The 22124-nt window shown below is 43.3% G+C and overlaps 1 protein-coding gene across 2 annotated transcripts; it reads right to left on the bottom strand.

Moving 5' to 3' along the window:
• Nucleotides 1–8: 8 nt before the first annotated feature.
• Nucleotides 9–21739, bottom strand: PAX9 (paired box 9). 2 transcript variants are annotated; one of them, XM_069016001.1, is made up of 5 exons: nucleotides 21632–21739; nucleotides 20112–20738; nucleotides 17682–17824; nucleotides 12611–12763; nucleotides 9–3147 (listed from the first exon to the last, which is right to left on the bottom strand). In XM_069016001.1, the coding sequence occupies exons 1-5, from the start codon at nucleotides 21633–21635 to the stop codon at nucleotides 2893–2895; spliced, it is 1182 nt and encodes a 393-aa protein (XP_068872102.1). In that variant the 5' UTR covers nucleotides 21636–21739; the 3' UTR covers nucleotides 9–2892. The 2 variants fall into 2 exon arrangements, with proteins under 2 accessions (XP_068872102.1, XP_068872103.1); XM_069016002.1 differs by lacking the exon at nucleotides 12611–12763.
• Nucleotides 21740–22124: the final 385 nt, after the last annotated feature.

Genomic DNA, 22124 nt, shown 5'->3' with positions numbered 1-22124 from the left:
ACATTTCCCTTTTTAATTCAATGTAAAATGGTTTAGAGTTGCAGTTTTAAATTTACCCATGAGTATAACCAGTGAAATAGTCCTTGGGCAAAGGAGTATTCTACATCGTAGGTTTACATTTTAAAAAAAAATTGTGAAACTTCACACCAAAGAATCCATCACAGGCAGTTCACCAAGAGCCAAGGCCAGGTACTTTTGCTCACTCTGAGCAACACTTTCTGCATGCAGCCCCACTGACTTCCCATTCAGGGGTAAGGCATCATGTACAGCAGGCAGATGCGTGGAGAGCTGTACCTAAACAAACACAAAACAAAAATGGTTTATGATGATGTATCCCACAGGAGGAATAATTAACACAGTGTCCTGTCCTTGCTTTATAAATTATCCTGATTTAGCTGAAGATAATGCACATAACTGATACAAGCTAAGGATCTGTCTATCTGTCTGTCAAAACACACTAATTCTTCATTGGAATGTCAGGAAAGACAACTTTTATTCCATAAATGACCTCGTGTTACTCAAAAAAATGTGGAAAACTTTTAACACAGGCACACTTTGTTACAGGCTTGTGAAGTCTTGAAGCTCAAAAAAGCTGAGTTTTGAAAGGCGTCTCTTCTTTTTTTTTTTTGTTTTCTTTTCCCTTTGGTGCCCCTTGAGTTCTGTGGGAAACAATAGATAGACTCACTCCATAATTCTATAATCCAGTAGAACAACTCAGTTGAAAGCTAAAATCCTCTTGCCAACTTACCTACTTACGATCTTTTTCTTGTCTTTTTTTCCCCCATTTTATCTTTAGTGAAGAGCTTGTCTAGTATTAAAGGGATTTCTTTTTCGTGGTGTTAAGGCTCATTTTATTTCAGCTATAACAGCATAAAGGCAGAATAACATCCACCACGTCACTAACAGTGTGCCAGAGTGGAAATGCACTTGTGTGCACTTCACCTTTAGTGGTTTCAAAGAAACATTCTTGAAAAAGTGTTCTACTGAATAACAAGGGTTTCAGCATCTCATTAAAGCTAAACAGCTGCTGAATACATTTGAGGCTGAAGAACATGAATCACATCCAAGATCAGATCTTTCTTTCCTTGGGGCCAAATACAGTATCTGTGCTCTTTATAGAAATGCAGTTCTATTTTTTAGTGCAAGAAGCAAAGGTGGCAGCAGCCAGCTGCGTCCATCTGTATTTCAGTGGACATACTGTACATGACATAAGTCTGATTACTTAGATTGTTATGAAAATTTACCCACAGCTTTCTCGGTGATGAAAGCTGGAAATCCACAAAAAGAGAACTATATTTTAAGAGGGACTGTATTTTACTTCCCTACTGAATTAGTGTTTTTAATATGGGATGCAGACAGAACAATATATGAAGAATGATATTTTCTCCTTTGCTTTAACTATGTCTACAGTAATTTAAGTTATTGCAAAACATTTTTAAAAATACACAATATATTAATAGTCTATGATGGATATGAAATGTCACACCAGGCTTTTTTTTTCCACATTCATATTCTGAACATACCTACAGCATGGGAAAAGCATAATAATAGTCAGAACTTTATTATTGCCCAAGGAAAACAGGTAAATTTTCAAAGATCAGAATGTTAGCTCTCTTGGGATTAAAGCAAAATAACTGGCACAGAGTACTTGCCACTGCATACAGAAATGTAGAAAGGAAATTTGCTTATATTAAATAGTATCTCTGTAGCACCACCACCAGTATACCTATAAGGGAAAAAAAATGCTTCAGAACAACAATGTAAACTTTACCAAGAGCCATACTTTACATTCATTAAAGGAGAAATTGAAGACAACTTTCTGTTTAAAAAATTACAATATAATCCTAGGGCTGGACACAAGTGAGCTGAGAATGATGGTATAATTCTGTTTCTCAGTGGGGTTTTTGACTGATAGGGCTTTGTAAGTATCTCTGCACATGTTGCACACTAACAGCATTTTCCTCTACAGTTTTCAGTTTTGTTCAGATATTTCCACCTATTTCTGTTTGTACACTTCCTACGAATGTGGTGTCTCATGAATCTGGGAGGCTGGCTATGACTGTGGAGAGTTACTTAGCTGGACTTCTGCCTTTGACTCTCCTGCCAAAGAGAGAACTATTTCATAAGATGTTGAAGCCTCCACAGTGGCACAAAAACATGACCAAAAACCCCTAACTAAACCTCATCACCTGAGGCTATCACCCCACCATGCAAAGACATAGAAAATAACTAGAAATCATCTTCTTAAAAAAAAAAAAAGTAAGAAATGTACTGGGAGGTGAAAACAAATGCTGTCGAAAGCCTCTATTTACAAATGGATAAAATCACAAAGGTCTTACTACTGCCTGACGATGGCAACATGCCAGAAGAATCGGAAAGCCACCTATTGCCTTCGTTCTATATTTGATTACCAAAACCCAATAAAACAACAAAAAAGGACCTCTTAATAACAGTGGATTGTATAATCTCATTGATTAAAGGGTTGTTCTCTAGGCAATTGGCAAACACTTCCCATTCAGCCACCTTTGCTGATTCAAGGCATAGCAGAATTTTCTGTAGTGATTTTTCTTTATTGATTTTTGCACAAATCTTAGTAACAATTGCACATTTAGAAAGTTTGTGATGATTAAGAATAAATATGTGTGGTTTGACCAGGAGACAGTGGAACAAGGCTCCACGAGCCCTTTGAGGGACACAAAGTCTTTAAGAGCACAACACCACATTTCTCAGTTTCTGATGTTGTCTTCAGCTCTTTCAATCCCAAAAGCCTTACGGGAGACAAGTCATGAGGAGAAATGCCAAGTATCGCCAGCATGAAGAGAGCAGTCCGTGAGCTAGGCTCAGGGGTCGAGGAGCCAGTGAGCTCCTGGTGCTCCTGGACCAGCTCCTGCATCAGAGGGCGGAGGCCGTGACAGAGTGGCTGCCCTCCCTGGCTGTCTGCATGCCCTTGAATGCCAGTGAGGAGGGGATGTCGCAGCTGTGGGGGGACAGTGGGGTACCCCCGGCGTGCTGCCAGCCATGGCTCGCCATGTAGCTGGATGGAGTGGCGCTGTACGTCATGTAAGGTGACACTTGGGCTGGTGTGGCGTAGGGAGGCATGGCTGGTGCTGACACGAAACTGCTGACGGCTGGGAGGCCATTGGGTGCCTGAAAGGAGAGGGAAGGGAAAAGCATTTCTAAGAGAGCAAGACACATTGGATCTAGCATAAAATAAGCTGCCCTCAGATGCTGCTGGGGCTTTGTACCAAAACTAGGACCAGTGGGGACACCAAGAGAGAAACCCATAACCATTCCCCTGAATTTCAGGGGCTCAGAGGCCCCTTCTGCTTTGAAGACCAGTTACCCCACCATGATCAGTGCTTCCACACATCTCCCAACAACCTGTCCCAGACAGGGACCAGAAGCAGATGTTTAGGGAACACACACCAAGATCAGGGCAAGAAGTGCTAAACCCCCTGTACACCTGCCTACCTTCCTGCAAGCTGTTGCTGATGGATTCCTAAAAGCCTTTCTCCCTTCTCTCTCCCTGAGCACCTTAATGCACTTGACAATGACTTCCACAGATTGGCATAGATGAACTGCAACATTTACCCACCTTTCCCAAATTTTGTACAGCGTGTTGGTCACTGCAGCAAGCCCTGCTGGGTAGTGCTGTGGCAGTTTAAGCCGCGTGTGCAGTAACCACAGCCATCCCAGCAGCAGGAGAGACAGACTCATCCCTGTGCCTCACCTCTCCTGGCCCTGAAGGAGGGTGGGCTCAGCCCTGAGCTGCCATGGGCAGGTGCAGGCACAGATCTGAAGGCAACACTCCCGAGTGAAGAGGTAACAGCAGCTGGGGGAGGTGGAACATCTTAAACTCTTTGGTAACTGTTTGTTCAGAGCATGAGTCAGAACGATAGTCGTAGTATTATTGATGGTGTCTTTCAAAAATCTGTTCTCTAGATACTTGGGATAAAAAAACTTGTAAATGTTCTTTGCTCATAGCTTCTCCTGGTTTCAATAAGGCTTCGCGCACAAAACAATTGCAGGGCTGGGTCCTTTCCTGCAAGCTATTTTCCTAGGTCCTTCTGTAGGCTGGAGAGAAGGGTTTCTATTTAAATAGAGATGGGAGAGTCCTTCAGTCAGCCATGGTATGATTTCACAATTAATGACTCCTTATTTAACTAAAAAGTGTTTGGTGGTTTATTTCACACCCATAAATGTTTCTTCAGCACAACAGGTACAAACCAAGATCATTTATCTTGCTCAAGTTTCAATTTGTGTAGTGTTTGTTTTAGGATTTGGGGTGAGATTTTTTCTCAAAAATGTTTCCTATCTGGATGTGAAAGAAGACTATTGATTCAGCAATCTGTAGCATCATCACATGGTACAACTGCACCCAACCTGCATAGTGCAAAGTTAAGAAATGAAACAGACTTTTTTTTTCCCGCTAAAATTTCACGTGATGTTAACATTTCATTTGTTCAATTTCTGCCTAGATTGCACCTGCCTGATTTCCAGTATTTACCTTCATAAAGGGCATTGGCCCGTTTTCAGGCTCATGAGTTTCCTATCCATGTAACTCAGAGTTCCACTGTCTAGACTATCCTCTCATTGTCATTTGGGAAACAAAGCAGTAATTCTGCTGGACTCCATCAATATAAACCTGTACAGCAATCTAAAGCAGCAGGAGATAGCAATGGGATCCTGGCCACAAGCTTCCAATAGGAATATTAATTAATACAAAACATACAGCTACAGCAGCAACATAATTGTCATTCCAAATCCATAAATATTTTGATGATGCTGAACTTGCCTTATTATTTTGAAAATCCAAATCTGTGAGCTGAACAGTAACTTGAATCACGTGCTCCCTGCTGTGACTTAGAATTATACTTTAGCCTCAGCTTTAAATATCAGTGTTTGCAACAATACTAATTAAGACAAACCTGTAAATAATTGCACTGCAAATCACTACAATTCTTGAATCACATGGAAAATTATTTCATTGAATTTACTGGAAAGTAAAAACTGTAACTGGCCCTAAAAAGCTGCTGTTCCAATGTGCAAACATGAAACAAGAATGAACACCTCTGTTTTTTGTAACAAGCACCAACAAAAAGCTTTGCACAGGGACAGAAGAGCCATTAAAACCAGATTGTAGTGCTGGGACATCAAGAGCCACAACCCAAACATAATGTGGACCTAGAGGTACAGAAACCCTGAAGGGGTGGGTGTTGGGAGGAGAAAGTATATGGGACAAGTCCCTGAAGTCTCGTAGCCATTGAGGCAGCACAAACCTTCAACCTCTAAACCTCAAAAGAGTTTTTTGGACTCTGTGAATCCACCCTGTTCCTCAGGCTTTCCCACTCCCAAAGAGGCTGGTACCAAGCAGTCGGCTTAAAGCTGTGCCTGGAAGCCCCATTTTAAGTAGGATTCCTCATTATGAGTGCTCATGTTGTGTGAACCCTTAGCTGTGCTTTTGGAAGGATGGGTTAGTAGGTACTGGGTAGATCTGTGCCAGGCAATGTGCAGACAAGGCATCTCTTTGCTGGTCCACCAATGTTCAAGCCTATGTCCTGGCCTCCTGCAGACAAGGCCACCAGGGGTTCCTCAGCAACCATAAGCAGATGACTTTGCATGATCTGAGGCAGATCTGAGGCAAATCTGAGCTCCTGAACAGATCACATTAATGCAGACACTGATGATAAATATTTGGTCCAATCACACATATGTTCTTGGCATTATGGCACAAAGTCTTTGAACTATAATTAATGGAGAAGCCCAAGTTTCCTATTGAATTGTACTGTAGGTGCCACTTGGGTTGTTGTTGATAAAATAGATGGAAATTGACTAAAAATTCACTAGTTTTTGTAAAAGCTTAATTTAAAAGAATACCTATACTGATTTATGACAGCCAGAACAACCTTTTTACACACACACACACACACACTCTTATTCAAAACACAGCTGTGAAAACTGTTGTTTTTATAGTCTATTCTGAATGTCAGAAAGATCTTGCCCCAACTACTGAGGGCAGGATGTGGAGGCAGTTGTGTAGGGACCACCAGCTGCAACCTGTCAGAGGCCACCAATGCTGTCTGTCATCACTGCCTCACTGAACTGGGGAATCATTCTTATTTTTGTTGCACTGCTACAAAGCTTTACCACTCAAAACCATGATTCTGTGGATGCCACAGATGCCCTCAGCCAAGCAGGTGGCACTGGGATGGGTAGGAACTGGCCCAGCACGGAGTGCAATTCTGCCTCAAGCAAGGTTTGAGCCATACCCACAAATCAGTCAGAGGCTTCCTCTGACCTGAGCTAAAAAAGGAGGGGATAGAGAAAAATCTCACTTTATGTGACTTAAAACTATGGTACTCAAAAAAAAACAAACAAACAAACAAAAAAATTTTCATCTCTGATTTTCATCTGTGAAAAACTTGACCTAATAGTCTTAACATGGGAGTTTTTACTTCCAAACAGCTTTAGATTCAAAGTGTAGGTTATCAGAAGGGTTGAATCTTGTCTGTCAATCTGGCACTTTTTACAAACATGACATTCACTTAAAATAAATGGAGGGGATTAAGTTCCATGACCCTGTATATACTGGATGAATAATTCATCCTGCAGTATTTCAATCAGAGGAAATTAATACCAAAATCTAAACATTTGTAATTAGGAGTGCAAGAACCCCACGGTGTTTATGGATTTTTAAAACCCTAAGAATTTGTTTTAAGTGCAGAGGTTCCTGAACCTGGTTTTTAAGTTTTATAAATATTTTTTTTCTTAATTTGAACCATCGTTTTTCAAGGGAAATCTAATTTTTTAAAGCAAACAAACAAACATGTAGTTCTAGCTGAACAAGAACCTCTGCTGTGTAAGAGATGAGGGTTCCCATTTGAAAGTGCCTACTTTCTGGCTTCTACAAAGATCAGAGAGAAACTTTTGCTCTGAATTGCTGCTTCTATCAATGTTTTGTGACAACTGATGGAATAAGTATTTCCGAATTTTAGAGCTGCACTTGAAACCTAGAACACACGATCTCCCACCCACTCACAAATTCATTCAAACATATTCTTGCAAAGATACCAGCAAAACAAGAGTAAGTGGGTCAGGCTCACAAGTTGGGTCTGGTGCCTTTCTGCCAAGTTGCTGCTGATACCTGCCAGTGACAGTAAAAGGAATATCCAGGCAAGATATCAAAGCCAGGGTGGACATAAAGACTTGCTTTAGGTCACAGAAAATGGTACTGCTGAAACAAGCAGACTGCGCATATTTTCACCAGTAAAGGAGCTGGTTGAGTAGTTTTAACTGATGGAATCTTTCGTTTCAATCACTTTAGATACAATACTATCTAGAGACACCCTTTTTTGTCATTTTTTTCAGTCTGTGATTTGCAACACAGAACGAGTGGGTAGATGAAAAACAAGTCTAGAACCAAAGTTCATGTGGGAATGTCTTTGGAATAAGTAATTTCCATTAGCTGCTTGAACTCCTAAAAGTCAGAGCAGTTCTTCCCCAAACCAGAGGTAACCACCACAAATGCCTTGATATCTGTTTTGAAGATTATGCTTGTGTAATGTGTTGTAGAGCTTCAGCCTCCTCTCTCCTTCACAGTAAGAAGACACAAGGGTACAAGATTTCTGGACAAACTGCAGTCAATCCATGTCAGAAAAAGTACCTGATTTTGGTTTTTTTTCTGCCTTGGTCACAGAAGAACCAGAGAAACATGCAAGCTAGATTTCACTTTCAGTCCTCGTGGTATAAATTCAAATTATATATTGTAGTGAATTGATATTGTTTCATTCCCTTCCCTACTTTTCATTCTCTGACTTTTGCTTGCTAGGTATGCATTCTCTGAGTATCAAAATTAGACCGTCTCCTATGTTCCCTTCCCATGTGGCTTCTAAATGTTTCAGAAAATGACCCAGAATTGCAATATTCAAAATCACAGACCTATATTTATGTTAGCTATCATTAATGGCAATAATGTAAAGGATCTCATTTCAGGTTTATGTGAATACAAATGAGAGCAGATTTGATGCCACAGGTGCATCCACCTCAATTTTATAGTCTAACTCTAAAGTGAGTGTCCAAAAGAATGTAAATTATTCTTCTTATTGTAAAGTTATTATTTACAATTATTTAAATTATGTGTCTATTGTAATAAAATTGTTACAATATTGAATTAAATAGTTCATGTATTGCATAGACTAAGAATGCAGGCTTTGTAGATGTAGTCTAAATTACTATTTTTAAAAAAAATATTTCTGGAGAAACAGCATAGGGTTCAAGTCACCAGCCTGAATGAGCTGGGACAGTGACTCAGCCCAAAGTTCCCTGCTACAGTCATCAGAAGTTCAGTCTATGTCATGGCTTAAGGGACACACCTCTGGTGAATAAGGCTGTCGTTTTTGTTTCTGTCTCTCAGTTCCAACACTGACTTGGATGGAATGAATCCTTCCTGTGCTTGGATCAGCAAGCTCAGCACATTGCCTTGATCCTGCAGCACAGCCTTTCCCCGAGAGCAAACGAAACCGATCTGCAGCGGTCCCACAGCCTGGTACTGGGAGCAGCGGCTGCCCAGCGCCGAGGAGTGCTGGCAGCAGCTTGCTCTGCAGGGACGCTGCCGCAGCTCTGCACACACACTGACACCCTCTCGCTGCTGGTTTTCAACATGAAAACCTTCTAACATTTTCTGTAAATGATGAATCTCTGCCGAACGTCCTGAAAACACAGTCATGAAGTAGCTATTGCAGAAGTAATTTTTCCCACAGCAAGAGAAAAGCATAGCAGGGAGCAAAATATCTAGTCCTTCAATCAGAAGAGCAAATTAGCATAAAAACCCAGAGGATATCTCATGTTTTTAGTGACATGCACATAATCAGTCAAAAAGATTATGGCAACAAGACTAGGAGCAATCAAACACAAACTGCAAACATTAAGGAAGCAAACATGCTGAATCTCCCTTCATAATTGGAGGTTAAATATGATTTATAAATCAAGCCAACATATGGGATCCCAAGGGAAGAGTAAACAAATTTTCCAAGTCAAACAGCAGCAGCAGGCCTGTAATAGAAGTGTCATTCAGGAAAATGGCACTACTAAATGATCTAAGTAATAGGACTGGGGTTTTTTAATGTTTTTAAATTAATAATTTTAAGTAATATTTTTGTAGAAATTTTAGTACTAAATTAGAGCTAAATTCTGAAGCTGCAACTCGGTGCTACAGCATCAAGAGGAAAAATAACATGATACCACAAATATTCATTCAGATAAGTGTTCCACTAAAATTAATCTGCCTACACAGGTAAGTCAGAGCCACCTAAAGAAGAAGGGTTACAAAAGTGAGCACTGAGTAAATTTCCTCAGTTTATGATAACAGTTTTTATTTAAAATATTTTTTATTAAAATTAAATTAAAATTGCTAAGGTGTATCTGAATAACCTAGCCAGAGTTAACCCTGCAAATCAGGGTTTGCTTTTTACAGTGCTGGAAAAGATTCTTGCAAAAATATTTTCATATTAGACTAAATATCTATATTCTTAGATTAATTAGCTTATTTTTTGAATCTATTAATGATTTGATTTTCTATTCTTTTCACTGCAATCAGCAGAGAATAAAACAGACTGAATAATTAGGACACTGACATTAAATAATTTCCACATACAAAAAATCTTAAACTGAAGAGGGATATTTTGTATGTAGGATATCAATTTGCTATCATATTATCTAATTTAATATTTGCCTTTATCTTCAAGAAAGAGCAAAGAGTGATAATACATTGGAATCGGGACACTTTTGAAAATAACACATGAGCAAGGGGCTTACAGCTGCTCTGTTGCTCAGCTGAACTGAGTTGATGTCCAGAAGACTGAGATTTGAAAAAGGAAAAGAGACTTTTCAAGAATGGAGAATTACACTATTTCTCTTTCACTCTAAGTTGTGCAAAGCTTGTATTCTAGTTGAAGTCACAATTAAAATGGACTTATTCACATGCTGGAGTGCTCTAAGGTTTCAAACATAGTTAGCTACCCAATCCTATACATTATCTCTTAAAAATATGTCATTTTCTTTACAGCTATTTCTCCCGTTATTAAATTCAATGCACAACAACATACTGCATAGGAAAATCACAATACTTCCTTCTGAAATAAAGTTCAGTCCTTTCATAATGAGCAGATCCCATTCCCCATGTTTAACGTGCTTTTTTATTAACTTGAAGTTATTTCCTTTACTTGTAGCCATCCCGAGCTGCCCTGAATAACACAGAAACCAGATAATACCAGTTGAGTGTTTTAACTATAGCTGGGACATGCATCAAGATCACTCTAAGTTATATTTTCTTATCCAGTTTTAAATCTCAGCCTCTTCAGGGAAATAAAATCCTAGTTTTGGAAAAAGTAATAGTAACTTGAATTAACACACCATCACCAATCCTTTCCTGAAGGAGCCAGGGGCATTTTATGTCTTTTCCAAAGCAAACTACAGCACAAACAAAAGAAAAAAAAAAAAGTAGGGGGGGGGGAGAAAAAGAGAGAGAGAGAAAGAGAGAGCGAAAGAAAGAGAGAGAAAGAGAGAGAGAGAGAGAAAGAGAAAGAGAGAGAGAGAGAAAGAGAGAGAGAGAGAGAAAGAGAGAAAGAAAGAGAGAAAGAGAGAAAAAGAAAGAGAGAAAGAGAGAAAGAGAGAAAGAGAGAGAGAAAGAAAGAAAGAAAGAAAGAAAGAAAGAAAGAAAGAAAGAAAGAAAGAAAGAAAGAAAGAAAGAAAGAAAGAAAGAAAGAAAGAAAGAAAGAAAGAAAGAAAGAAAGAAAGAAAGAAAGAAAGAAAGAAAGAAAGAAAGAAAGAAGAAAGAAAAGAAAGAAAAAGAAAGAAAGAAAGAAAAATACCACCACTCATTCTCTGATACTGAGTAATCTACTACAAAAACAACAGAGGAAAAGAGAGGTAGGAGAAAAAGGCATGGTGGATAAGATGGCTTTCACAGTGAAGTGAGATCTATCATGGCACAACAAACACACGATAATATGTCCACCTAAATGTCTGCAAATGTAGATTGTAGTTCAAGTCTGCACTATCATTGAATGGTTGCTTTCCTTTCATCCACCAGACTAAGAAGTGTTGGAACCCTGGGTTTAGAGAATTTAGGTTTCTGGGATATAATTATATGTATGTGTAACAATATGGAGGATTTGGGGTGTGGATTAGCTCTTCTTCATTTCTCCTTCTTCTTCACAAATCTGAGTGCTCTGTTACTGGGTCAGAAAACTCGCACTGCAGATCATGAATAGATAGTTATTGGATTATAAGTAAAAACATATTACTTGGTATTTCATAAGTGGTTGATTTGGACTTTAAAAGGCCTTGAAAGTTAGAACTCACAGCCATTTTTCCACCCTGTTAACTAAGAGGCACTCCCAAGCAGCTGTATTACAGATAAGAAAATAATAAACAACAATTAGAAGAAAAACCTAGCATCTCCTGCCTTTTAGTCCAAACTCTGAGTAAAAGAACTCGAATTTCAGAGAGACAAAAAACAAAAAAACAAACCGAGAAAATTAATAAAGAAGGATGATATAAATCAAAGTCACTGCCTTTCCAGTGAATATCCAGTGGATCTTGGGGTATGTTCTACTATTTAACAAACTTCACAACCAGACTATGCCAAAAGGGGGTGAAAACAAATTCTGGTTGCTATAAGCACAAAGTCTGGTTCTGATGGCAAAAATACAACTTAAGTCTTCCTTTGACAGATAGACTGTGGTTATGAGGACAATAGGAAAGCACAGGAAAAAAAAAAAAACATGTCATATAAGCAAACTCCTTTGAGTAGGAATTAACAACAGACTCCCATAGTTTTAGAACAGATTTGCACAATAATTTCCCGTCTGTATTTTGGCAAAATCTGGAATTGGGCAGGGCACACATGGACACTAAACAAGCAAATACACTGGAAGGAATAAACATTTGTTCTTTTCTATGCTGTTGGTTAATACCATAATGTATTATTGAAAGGTTCTATGAAATATGCCTTCTTAATATTATATATTTAGCAATATATTGTAATTTCAATACAGTGTTATTTAAATGAAACTGAGGGAGGAGACTTATGGACACAGACACTTCAAAGGGATACTTGATGTCTAGAAGCTAGGTAAATATGGGGTCAAACTGGTAAAGTCCCCACCTTGTTCTCTTCAGGGACAGCCAAAACAGCAGTCTCCTATGTCTAACAAATCTCTGATGCTGCAGAGGCAGTTACTGGGAAGCTGGTACACTAAGGAGGGTGAAAACACAGCCCAGCAATTGTTGAATGCCTATGGTTATTATTAGTAGGGGGGTAGGCAATTCCTAAAAGCTGATAAATTGCCACAACAGACAAATTCAAGCACACTATACAGTCTTTACATACTTGCCAATCTACTGCAAGGATCAAGACTGAACAGCTCAAATCACATCTAATACCCCTGCTCCAGGCACTCTGCTCCTTGGCTGTGATAGGTATCTCGCATCACTCCCACTTTACAGTCCCTGGTCCATGTTTGTCATGGCAGACCTCCTGGTGGGTTGGGGTCCATTGAGCAGAAGGTGCTCAGAGTGCAGTTTGAGTGTCACCATACCATTCACTCACCTCTCTGACTTTCTTTATTAGTTTCATCCGGGTGGAGTGCCCTGAAGCCATGTGGGTTGGTGGACAGGGCACTGTGTTTTGGCCGTGGAAGCAGGTGGCCAGTAAGAGGCAGGTCTCACAAATGGGGTTCGAATTGGGTGCCATCCAGATCACCTGGGAAGGAATCGGGTGCATGTAGTGGGATCAGCTCATCCCCCTCACCCACAACATGCAATGACAAGGATGCCTAGACCTTGAGCAAGCCATCTTAGTGGCAATATTTTAACAGCAGACCTGGTCTGGAGATCCCAGTGAGAGTGACACAGAACCAGTCTCCAAGCCAAGGTCTGAACCCCTGCACCAGACTCTGTTAACAGTGCTGCTGGGTACTATGGCAAGAAAGCAAATAAGCACCTCTCCTTCACAGCTTCACCCCCCTCCTGCCTGGGTATGACTGAGAAGCCGTAGGTCCGAACGTCTGTCATTGATGTCTTTGGCACAGACCCATAGCAGGAATCCAGCTGCCTGGATTCTGAGTTATAATATGAGATGCCAAATAAGTAATTTGCTAATTAATGTTTTCATTAAATAATGTGTGTAGAAGGATCATGTAATTTGCCATAATATTTAAGGTTACATTTTAATGCTCTACCCGAAGAAGTTACCCTGTGTTGTGGGTTCTAAGCACTGCAGATGCAGTTACAGATGCATGGCCACCAAATACAGAGTTCATTGTTCATCTACAAATGAAAGATCAGGAACTAAGTGTTTACATTGTCTACATTTTCTGTGCAAGTCCAGAATTACATCTACAATTATTTGCAACCCCTTGCCCTAACATGGAGCCTTCCCTTTATGTGCTTGCACACACAGAGCTCACGACCCCAGTCAGAATGCAGCCAAAGGACGGGGAGTGATACCCCAGCAATGCCAAAAACTCAAGCCCCTAACAGCTGATGAAGTTCAGCTGAGACAGACCTGAGGCACTTGCTGCTTAAGGGTTTGGCCAGCATGTCAGAGGAAGACTTCACTCAAACTATGTTCACAAACCCCTCTGAATTAGGAGGAGTGTTTTCTGCAGCTGCAGTAGGTTTGGGATGAGGCCTCCAAACAGCAGGCCATTTCCAGGAGCAAGCTTGCTCTTAGACCCCCCAGTTACAAGCTTTTTCCCATTAATGAGTATCAGCTCCCTTTGGCAATATGCACATCTGCTTCCTACAATGCACACAGAAAGTCAATCTGAAAATAAATGATTTCCAAGCTATTTGCCTCTCAGCAAATCACACAAACACATCAGATCTTCTGCATTCTCATACATGTGTAGATACAGGACCGCAATTTTTCAGTTTGAACATCCATGATGTTAGTCCAGCAAGTCACAAGCATCAGATGTCTGAGAACTGCATTTTAAATATGATACATGTTTATTGTTTTGATTTCAAATGCAGGTTACAAATGTGTTTATACTGCAGTCATTTCAGCTATTTTTTTCTTAATGCAGTTGTCAGTATAAGCTGTGCAATGCAAAAGAAAATACTCAGAATATTCATCCTTTGTATCAATAGCATAATTATTTGTAGAAGCCCCTGAACACCACCACATTGAATGTGCCTCTCTGTGTAAATTCTGCAATAGAACTGTGCTCTGTATGAAATGCATACGACACAGAACTGTCAAGCCCTCGGAAAAATCTATTTTCCTTTTCAGTTTCTCTGAGTCACAGTCACCCTATTTGAAAGCAATATGACAAATCTGTGAGTGTGATACATCAGGAAAATTATGCAATTGCTTACGTATAAATGACAACCTGGGACATCAGATAATTAAACCTGAATAGAAACTTGACAAGGCATCTTTTGATTTCCTGTGGAATGTTTTGTACAGAATCATAGTCTGCCAGGCTGAGCTTTCAACTCCCGAAACCCAAATACTGAACAACATTGCAAACAAAAGCTCCAGAGACACCAGGAAATTCATAATACAGAAAATGAAAAATGTTCTACATCCAGAGGTTCAGTTTCATGTTAAACTAGTATGACTGCATATTGCCAAGGCAAAAATGTGAGGTTTTCCTGCCTTTTTTGTGGGTGAATTCCCACTGGTGTGTGGGACAAGGGCTGAAATTTAGCCATTGGGACTGATTGGAGAGGTCAGCCATGGCTGCTGCCTGACAAGTCTGGGATGTCAATAAGAGTTTTGCCCAAAAAACGCCTACAGTATCCCATGTCTTAAAACAAAGTATATCATTTAAAAGAAGTGATCAAATAAATATATTGTAAAAGTACAAGAAGACCTTGTTCTTCGGTCTCAATTTTTCTGGTCTTTCTCACGCAGAGGGACTTTCCAGGGGATTTCTTGAGAAGCAAAATATTATCTTCCATGACTAAGGCTGGGGAGCAAGTCTTTCACTTGCCTAGTAGTTATGGAGGATTTGCAAGCTATGGACAGGTGAATTTTGGATATTGGTGATGCTTAAATATGTAGATGGTATTTGTTGGAAAAAGCAGAATTACTTATCACTCCCACAAAATCCACTGTTAATGTGCTTCAGAGCACATTTCCTCTGCTTCCATTGTGAAATTGGAAAGCCTAAGTTAAATATCCACACTTGATTCCCTCCTCTTGTAAGCACCTCTGATTTTGATAATACAGATATAAAACTGGAATATTACAGAACAGTCACTTCTCTTCTCTGGGGGAAATCTTATGTCTGCCTCCTTAAGACCCTTAAGAGCTTTTGTAACAAGCTTTGCCCAAAAGAGATAAGGAAACAGCATTTACCCTGAAGTACAAAGACAGAGCCTATTTCACCATAGTCCTTCTGGCACATGAATTATGTCTGAGACTTCCCCATTTTTCCACCATTCCAGATACCCCCCTGCTAGATTCACAAATGAACCAACATTATCTCGTGTCCCCTACTGATCTCTTTACACCCAAAATGGTACACATTGCAAGAGACCATGGATCACATGATGTCAGAGAATTTTGTAAGTCTTTACTGTCACAAATTGTCACTCCAGACTCACTGCACTTCAGCGAAAGGACAGTAAGTCAGTGCTATGTGCAGCAAGAATTTGCTTCATAAACTTCACACTGTCCGGAACAAATATTTCCGCAAAAGGAATGTGGCAAAAACTGCAAAAAATAACATTTTCCCATCCTTATTTAGCATGATTTTTTTTACACATTCTAAACTAGCAAGGTAGTGAAGTTGTGATGTGACAGACAAAGCAATTAGTGCACATTTGAATTAATTCTCTGGATAACAAATCTGAATACTACATGAATAGACTGGTCTATGTGTTGGAACTTTCCAAAGCCAAATTCTGTTTACCTATACTATTACAGAGAAGAAACTGAGAAGAGCCTCCTCTATATCTTTTTTTAGAGAGCAGGGTTCTGAATATGGCTTTTCTGCCCTTTTAAACTCTCTGGACAATGTATTTTGATAAATGAATTCCATTTTATTAATAGAAAATTTCTCAATTTTTAAGTAGTGTGTATGTTTAAATTACATTTATCACATGATCTTTCAGGTTGAACAAAACTTTAAGGTAAAACTGATATTGACAATAGAACAGTGATATATTATGAAGACGAAATCATAAACATTGAAAGAGTAAAAAAGAAAAACAGAAAAGGTAAAAAATAGTTTCCAAACCAGCATTGAAAATAACCCAATTTATAAAGCATTGTTTCTCAACACATCTGTTGTAAATGAGATCCATCAGAGGCCATGGTTTATAGTCTATGAGCAGGATCCTGTGAATATTTCAACAGGATTGTGTGCGGAAGGCCCGGCCTGGAACCTAAGACCACAAAGCCACAGTACAGCTGCTCTTACAGAATAGTGAGAAGCTATATCTATTATTTTTTAGTAAGACTGATAACACTTGTTTTAGTCTCTAAAGAAAATTGTAGGAGTATTAACTCTAAATCTAATTCTATCTTTAACCATACAGTCATGGCTATACTATAGTGCACATTATTTGTGATATGAAATGAACATAATAATAATGGGATAATAGAAAAACAAAACAAATAGAACAGCATTGAGGGTGGTGTACTATTTAAAAGGCAATATATGTAATGAAGTAGCTGTTCACCATCGGGATCTACTGTATTTCCCGCTCTGCCTAATTCACCTCTTTGCAAATGTTCCCGCAGTTTGTGCTCTGCGTCTTGAACCGGAAAGGGTTTGATTCAAGCTACTCTCACCACCAAACACGAGCTACAAAAGTCTCCCCTACACGGGTCTAAAACCAGACACAGAACTCGGAAAATATGTCCAAAACCTCTGTCTTTGAACGGGAAAAATGCTAAGCAGCGATCGTGGGTTTTCTTCGACTTGGTTATAAGTACAACAAATGCGTGGCCGGGAAGTCAGCGTGTCTGAGAGACCTCTGATGCATTTTGAAATGTTTCCATCACACGGAAAAAATGTTTTCAAAACCTGTGCTTTCCCAACGAGTAACAGTTGAGCCTTTTATAGCTTTTCTCCTGGCATGGGACTTGATTAGCAAGTACAAAGATTTAGACAGAGATTTATTAAGTAACAGTTATATTGTGTTGTAATTAAAACGTAGGAAATTCGCCGTCTACTTAAGCGTTTAAAAATGCTTAATGTAGGAAGCAATTACACCTCATTTTCAAATTATTCCCCTGACTACAGAGCACGCTGCGGACAGAGTAAAACGCGGCTGTACGGGAGGAGGCGACGGCGGGATGTGCCCGCTGGCCCGGCCGGGGCGGGGGCAGAGCCGCGGCGGGGGTCGGTGGCGGCGGTTCTGGAGCGCCCGCTGGGCGGGCGGAGCGGGGGCGGACCGGGCCCGGGCTGCGATCGCTGCCGCCCCGCCAGCCCTCGGCCCGCCGGCAGCAAGGCGGGATGGGGGTGCTGGGCGCCGCGGCGGCCGGGCCGGAGGAGGGAGCGGAGAGAGGAGGGACGAGAGCCAGGCTTTTTCCCGACGTCGCCCGTCTTTGCAAACCAAAACCGAGGGAAGTCCGGCATCGGCTCCAAACCGAGGGCGGTAGCCCGAGGCCGAGCTCAGGAGCCCTGTGCATCACCGCCCGTCCCCCCCTCTCTCTTTACCTGGCTGTACTTGGCCTCCTGCTCAAGGGAACTCTTCTCCAACCCGTTCACGGCGTGTTGGGCCGGCGAGTGGAAGCTGTTTCTGCCCAGGCTGCTCCATTCCTCCACCTTGGGGCTGGGGTAAGGCGAAGTGTCATTCACTGCTGGAAAACAAGGGACGGGGGAGAGAGGCAGTCAGAGGCTAGGATTCGGAGATGGAGACGGCTTCCTCTCCCTATGGGAGGCAGTCTGTGGGGCAGAGCTAAGGGGAAGCCGGTCCCTCGCCCGCCACACCTCGCTGAGGCTCCCGGAAGCCCTCAAGAGGGTGATTCGTGGGAAGAAGGGAGTCGGCTCCCTCCGTGAAAGCTGGGACAGAGATCAGCAGCCGAGCCCAGAGCTGGCTGGCTCGCTCGTCCCCACGTCTCCGCACTGGCGGAACGGAGCTGCCGCCCGGCCCTTGTCCCCCAGGCTCTCCTAAGGGGTATTTACGACAACAACCTTGTTTGTATTTGTGAGTCAGAGGAGAAACGACACCCCGTGTTACAAACAGTCCTGACACGGCTGCACATGAACTGGGCTCCAAATACTTTTTGGGAGAAAAAGAAAACGAAACACAAAGTAAATTTTTTTTTTTTTTTTTAGTAGGGAGATAAAATGAGGGAAATAAGAAGGAGGGGAGGAGAAGAAGTAAAAGTCCTATTATTTACACACCTATCAACCGCGCCATGGGCATACCAGGATGTTTTGCAGGCGAACAAATTCCTCGAACGGCCAAATTCCCCCACCGGGGAGCCAGGGAAGGGGTAGGGGGAGCCCTCCCCGAGCCCCGTGCCCGGCCGCATTGGAGCCGCCGTGGGAGAGGGCTTTCCTGCGACACCACCTCGCTTGGCCCCTCGCCGTGCTGGGGAAAGGCACAAATCTGAAGTTGTCTTAAGAAATTGAGCTCCCTCGGTGAGCGCCCTTTTCTGCTGATCTCACACTTTCCCATGAATAGGGGCTTCCTTTCCGTGTCAGCAAGGTCAGTTTATCCTATAAATCAAGGGCGAACAGCCCCCATCTGCGGCACCGGCCACTCCGCAGCCCCGACCCTCTGATGGGAAGGGGAGGGGGGAGGTTTCACACCGCAGAAAGATGTGTGCCGCTGCGGGGGCTGAGGGAGACCGGGCAGATACACCAAGGCACCCGGCAGCACCGGCAGAGGCCTGCCTGCCAATGTGGTGTTAATCAAAGAGGAGCTCACTAAAAAAACTCAACAAAACAAAACCAGAAAAAAAAAAAACCAGAACAAGGCAACACCTAAATTTCTCATATGATTGTAATGTTCTCATTCTTTTTAATGTTCATTGCCAACACTACCTCTAGGTTGCCTCAGAGATGGCCAGGCGTGTGTTTGTTAAAGTTGACTCAGAAACAAGCACATTTCTTTGTGCCAGTGAGGACTAGGATAAAGTTTATATTGTGAAGGGCAAAGAAGAACAAACTTACATTTTTTTGCATGTAGGCATATAAAGAAAACATACTTGTGTGTGCGTATATGTTGCTTGAAAAAAGATTATCACCTTTCAGATGAAATAAGAAAAATATTCTGCAATGCCTAAAGGATCATTTTGCATCTGAAATGCTGCTAGAACTGGATTGTTGCTGCTAAAAAGGCAGTGAAAACAGATCAGAGCTCCCACCTCTCCACTAATACTGAGAAAAAGTGGAACACAGAAATCGCTGTAGGCGAAGGTTATTTAAGATAGGTTTTTCAGTGACACTTTGAGTAACGCTTTCACTGTTAGTTCACTGGCAGAGACCGAAATGGAAAAAATGTCCCTTTCCAGTGAGCGGCCGGGAGACGCGACACAGTTTCCAGAAGGGGGAACAGAAAGAGTGTGAAAGGGGTAAAGGAGGCAAATCTAGAGCCTTTGGTTTTCCTAGACCACCACTTCGGAGGAAAATACAGCATCAGAATGAAAGCAATTAGATGACATTTGAACTTCCTGCCGAAGCAAATTTGGCCTGACTGCGAAAACTACAGAAAATGGACTTCTCAGTAACGCCAAGGCGGCGCCCGTGACCGGAGTGCGACAGCGAGCTTCGGTGGGGACCAGGACCGGGACCGGGACCGCGACCGAGTGCGCCCTCGTCCCGTCGCACTCCGGGCTATTCCCTCCGGCCAGGATCGCCACTTCCTGGCTCAGAGCGGTAGAGGTGACGGCCGATGTGTCCTATTTGCTGGTCCTCCTGCAGCCCACCCAGGCCCTCCGGTCTGCCCACGTTCCGAGACACATCCTCCAGTAAGCTCAGTGCCCAGCCCGTGCTGGGGAAAACGCGAGAGGTTTCCCGAATCAAACAACGAAACCACCTTCCGACCCCCGGAAAGGAAAGAACCCAGGAGCAAGGGATCGAACCCCTCTGGCCCTGTCTGGCTGCCTCTGTGGCCCCGGCTCCCCCCCCACTCCTCACCTTGGTCGGTGATGGATCGGATCCCCAGGATGTCCGTCACGGAGTGAGAGGACGGCCACGTCCTGGGCATGGCCATGGTGCTGGGGATTGCCGGCACGCCGGGAGGGGTGGACACCTTGGCTCCTGCAGCAGCGATGGGGCTGGGGTAGGGGTAGATGTGGTTGTAGGGCAGAGCAGGCTGTGGGGGTGGCTGGTGCTGCTTGTAAGTCTCGTAGTGACTCTGCTGAGACAGGTTCCCGATTTTGTTCCGGAGGATGCGGCTGATGGAGCTGACCGACGGCACGTTGTACTTGTCACACACGCCATCGGCCAGCAGGCGATCCCGGATCTCCCAGGCGAAGATGCCCGGATCCCTTTGTTTGTAGGTCCGGATATGTTTTACCACCGTGGGAGTGGTGACCCGAGGCTTGCTGCCGCCGATAGCCCCCGGTAGGATGGAGCCGGTCTCGTTGTAGCGAGCCAGGATTTTGCTGACACAGCCGTGGGAAACGCGGAGCTGCCGGCTGATGTCACACGGCCTGATACCCAGTTGTGCCAGTTCCACAATCCGCAGCCTGATGGCATTGGGCAGGGGTCTCCCGTTGACAAATACCCCCCCGAGCTGGTTCACTTCCCCGAAGGCAGGTTCTGCAAGCAAATGAACAAACAGAACCGTCGGACACGGCGGACGGCACAGAAGGGGGCGTCTGAGCTGCTCCTCATCCCAGACAGATGTCACAGACAGGGACCCCCAAACACACCCCCCGGTCACTCCACGCACGCTTCTTTATTATAGCGGGATGCCCCCGAGACTGAAGGAAGGAGGGGGAAGGGAGGAAGAGAAGTGAGAGATTAAAAAAAGAAAAAAAAAAAGAAAGAAAAAAGAAAAGACAGAAAGAAAATCCGTGGCAACAAATGTCGGAGCTCTCCAGACTGTGAATCAAGCATATTCCCAAAAAAAAAAAGCACATTCCAGAGACGAAAAACGAGATCGCCCCAACAGACAACTCAGCTTTATTGCCACAGGAAAAAGGAACGCGAAGAAAACAAAAAGAAAATAAAAACATCTTCTAAGACGCGGGGGAGGGGGAGGAAGGAAAAGTAGTTGAGGAAATTCTTTTACATCTTGGGAGAGACGAGGGCAGCGCGGTGCTTCTGAGTCGGGACTAACTTTTTAAAGACCATTCCTGGTGCTGTTAGCGCCTTTCGCTTAGCAGCACGGTTACACTGGGCTGTAAAACAAGCGTGTTAAAATGTTAACTGCTACGATCGGTGTCAGGAATAATATACAACGTGTCACGGGCTCCAGCCATCCGTTCGGCTGCTATCCTGCCTCGCACTCGCCTAATAACACTAATAACAAGCCGACTAGTCATTAGCTCGCTCTCTCTCCCCTGTTCCTGACCCTCAACATGTTCTTACAACTTGTAGGAACACGAGCAAAGTCAATAAGGGAGCCACACCGGTGGCAGATGACGGTGCACGGGTGCTCCCCCTCTCTTGACAGCACTTGAACCCTCCTGCGGCTCCCGGCCACTTACCCATTCCTCTGAGCGGGGCACCTCGAGGCCGGCCCTAAATCCCAACGGATCCCTATGCCCGGGAACCGACTCCCAGTGTCCTGCTCTCCTGGCCGCACTGGCCCCGAACCTCTCTGATCTCCGCTGAGGAGGGAACAGTAGCGTGAGGAAGAAAAGAACTACAAGGAAATCTGCATCCCGACGAGAGAGCCTTGACTTCTGCATTTCAACCTCAGGGCAGCGTGGGCAGGGCCGGGCTGGGCCGGGCCCGCGACCCACCGCCCCCTGAGCCCGCCCCCAGGGCGGCCCCACCGCCAGCCGCCCTCCCAGTGGCCAGGGCAGATGACGGACAGCGCGGCGGCGGCGGCCCTTCCGCTCCCGCGCAGCGCGCTCGGCACCTGGGCCCGCCGCGCCGGGACGGCGGCTCCGCACCTGCGGCGGTGAGTTGCGCGCAAAGTGCCGCCGGCGGCGGGGCTGTGCTGAGCGGGGCCGTGGCAGGGCAATGCTCGGCCGG

The sequence above is a fragment of the Aphelocoma coerulescens genome, chromosome 5 (genome assembly GCF_041296385.1).
Source record: "Aphelocoma coerulescens isolate FSJ_1873_10779 chromosome 5, UR_Acoe_1.0, whole genome shotgun sequence".
Lineage (NCBI taxonomy): Eukaryota > Metazoa > Chordata > Aves > Passeriformes > Corvidae > Aphelocoma > Aphelocoma coerulescens.
Note: the sequence above shows the minus strand (reverse complement) of the source record. Positions and strands in the feature narration are given on the sequence as shown.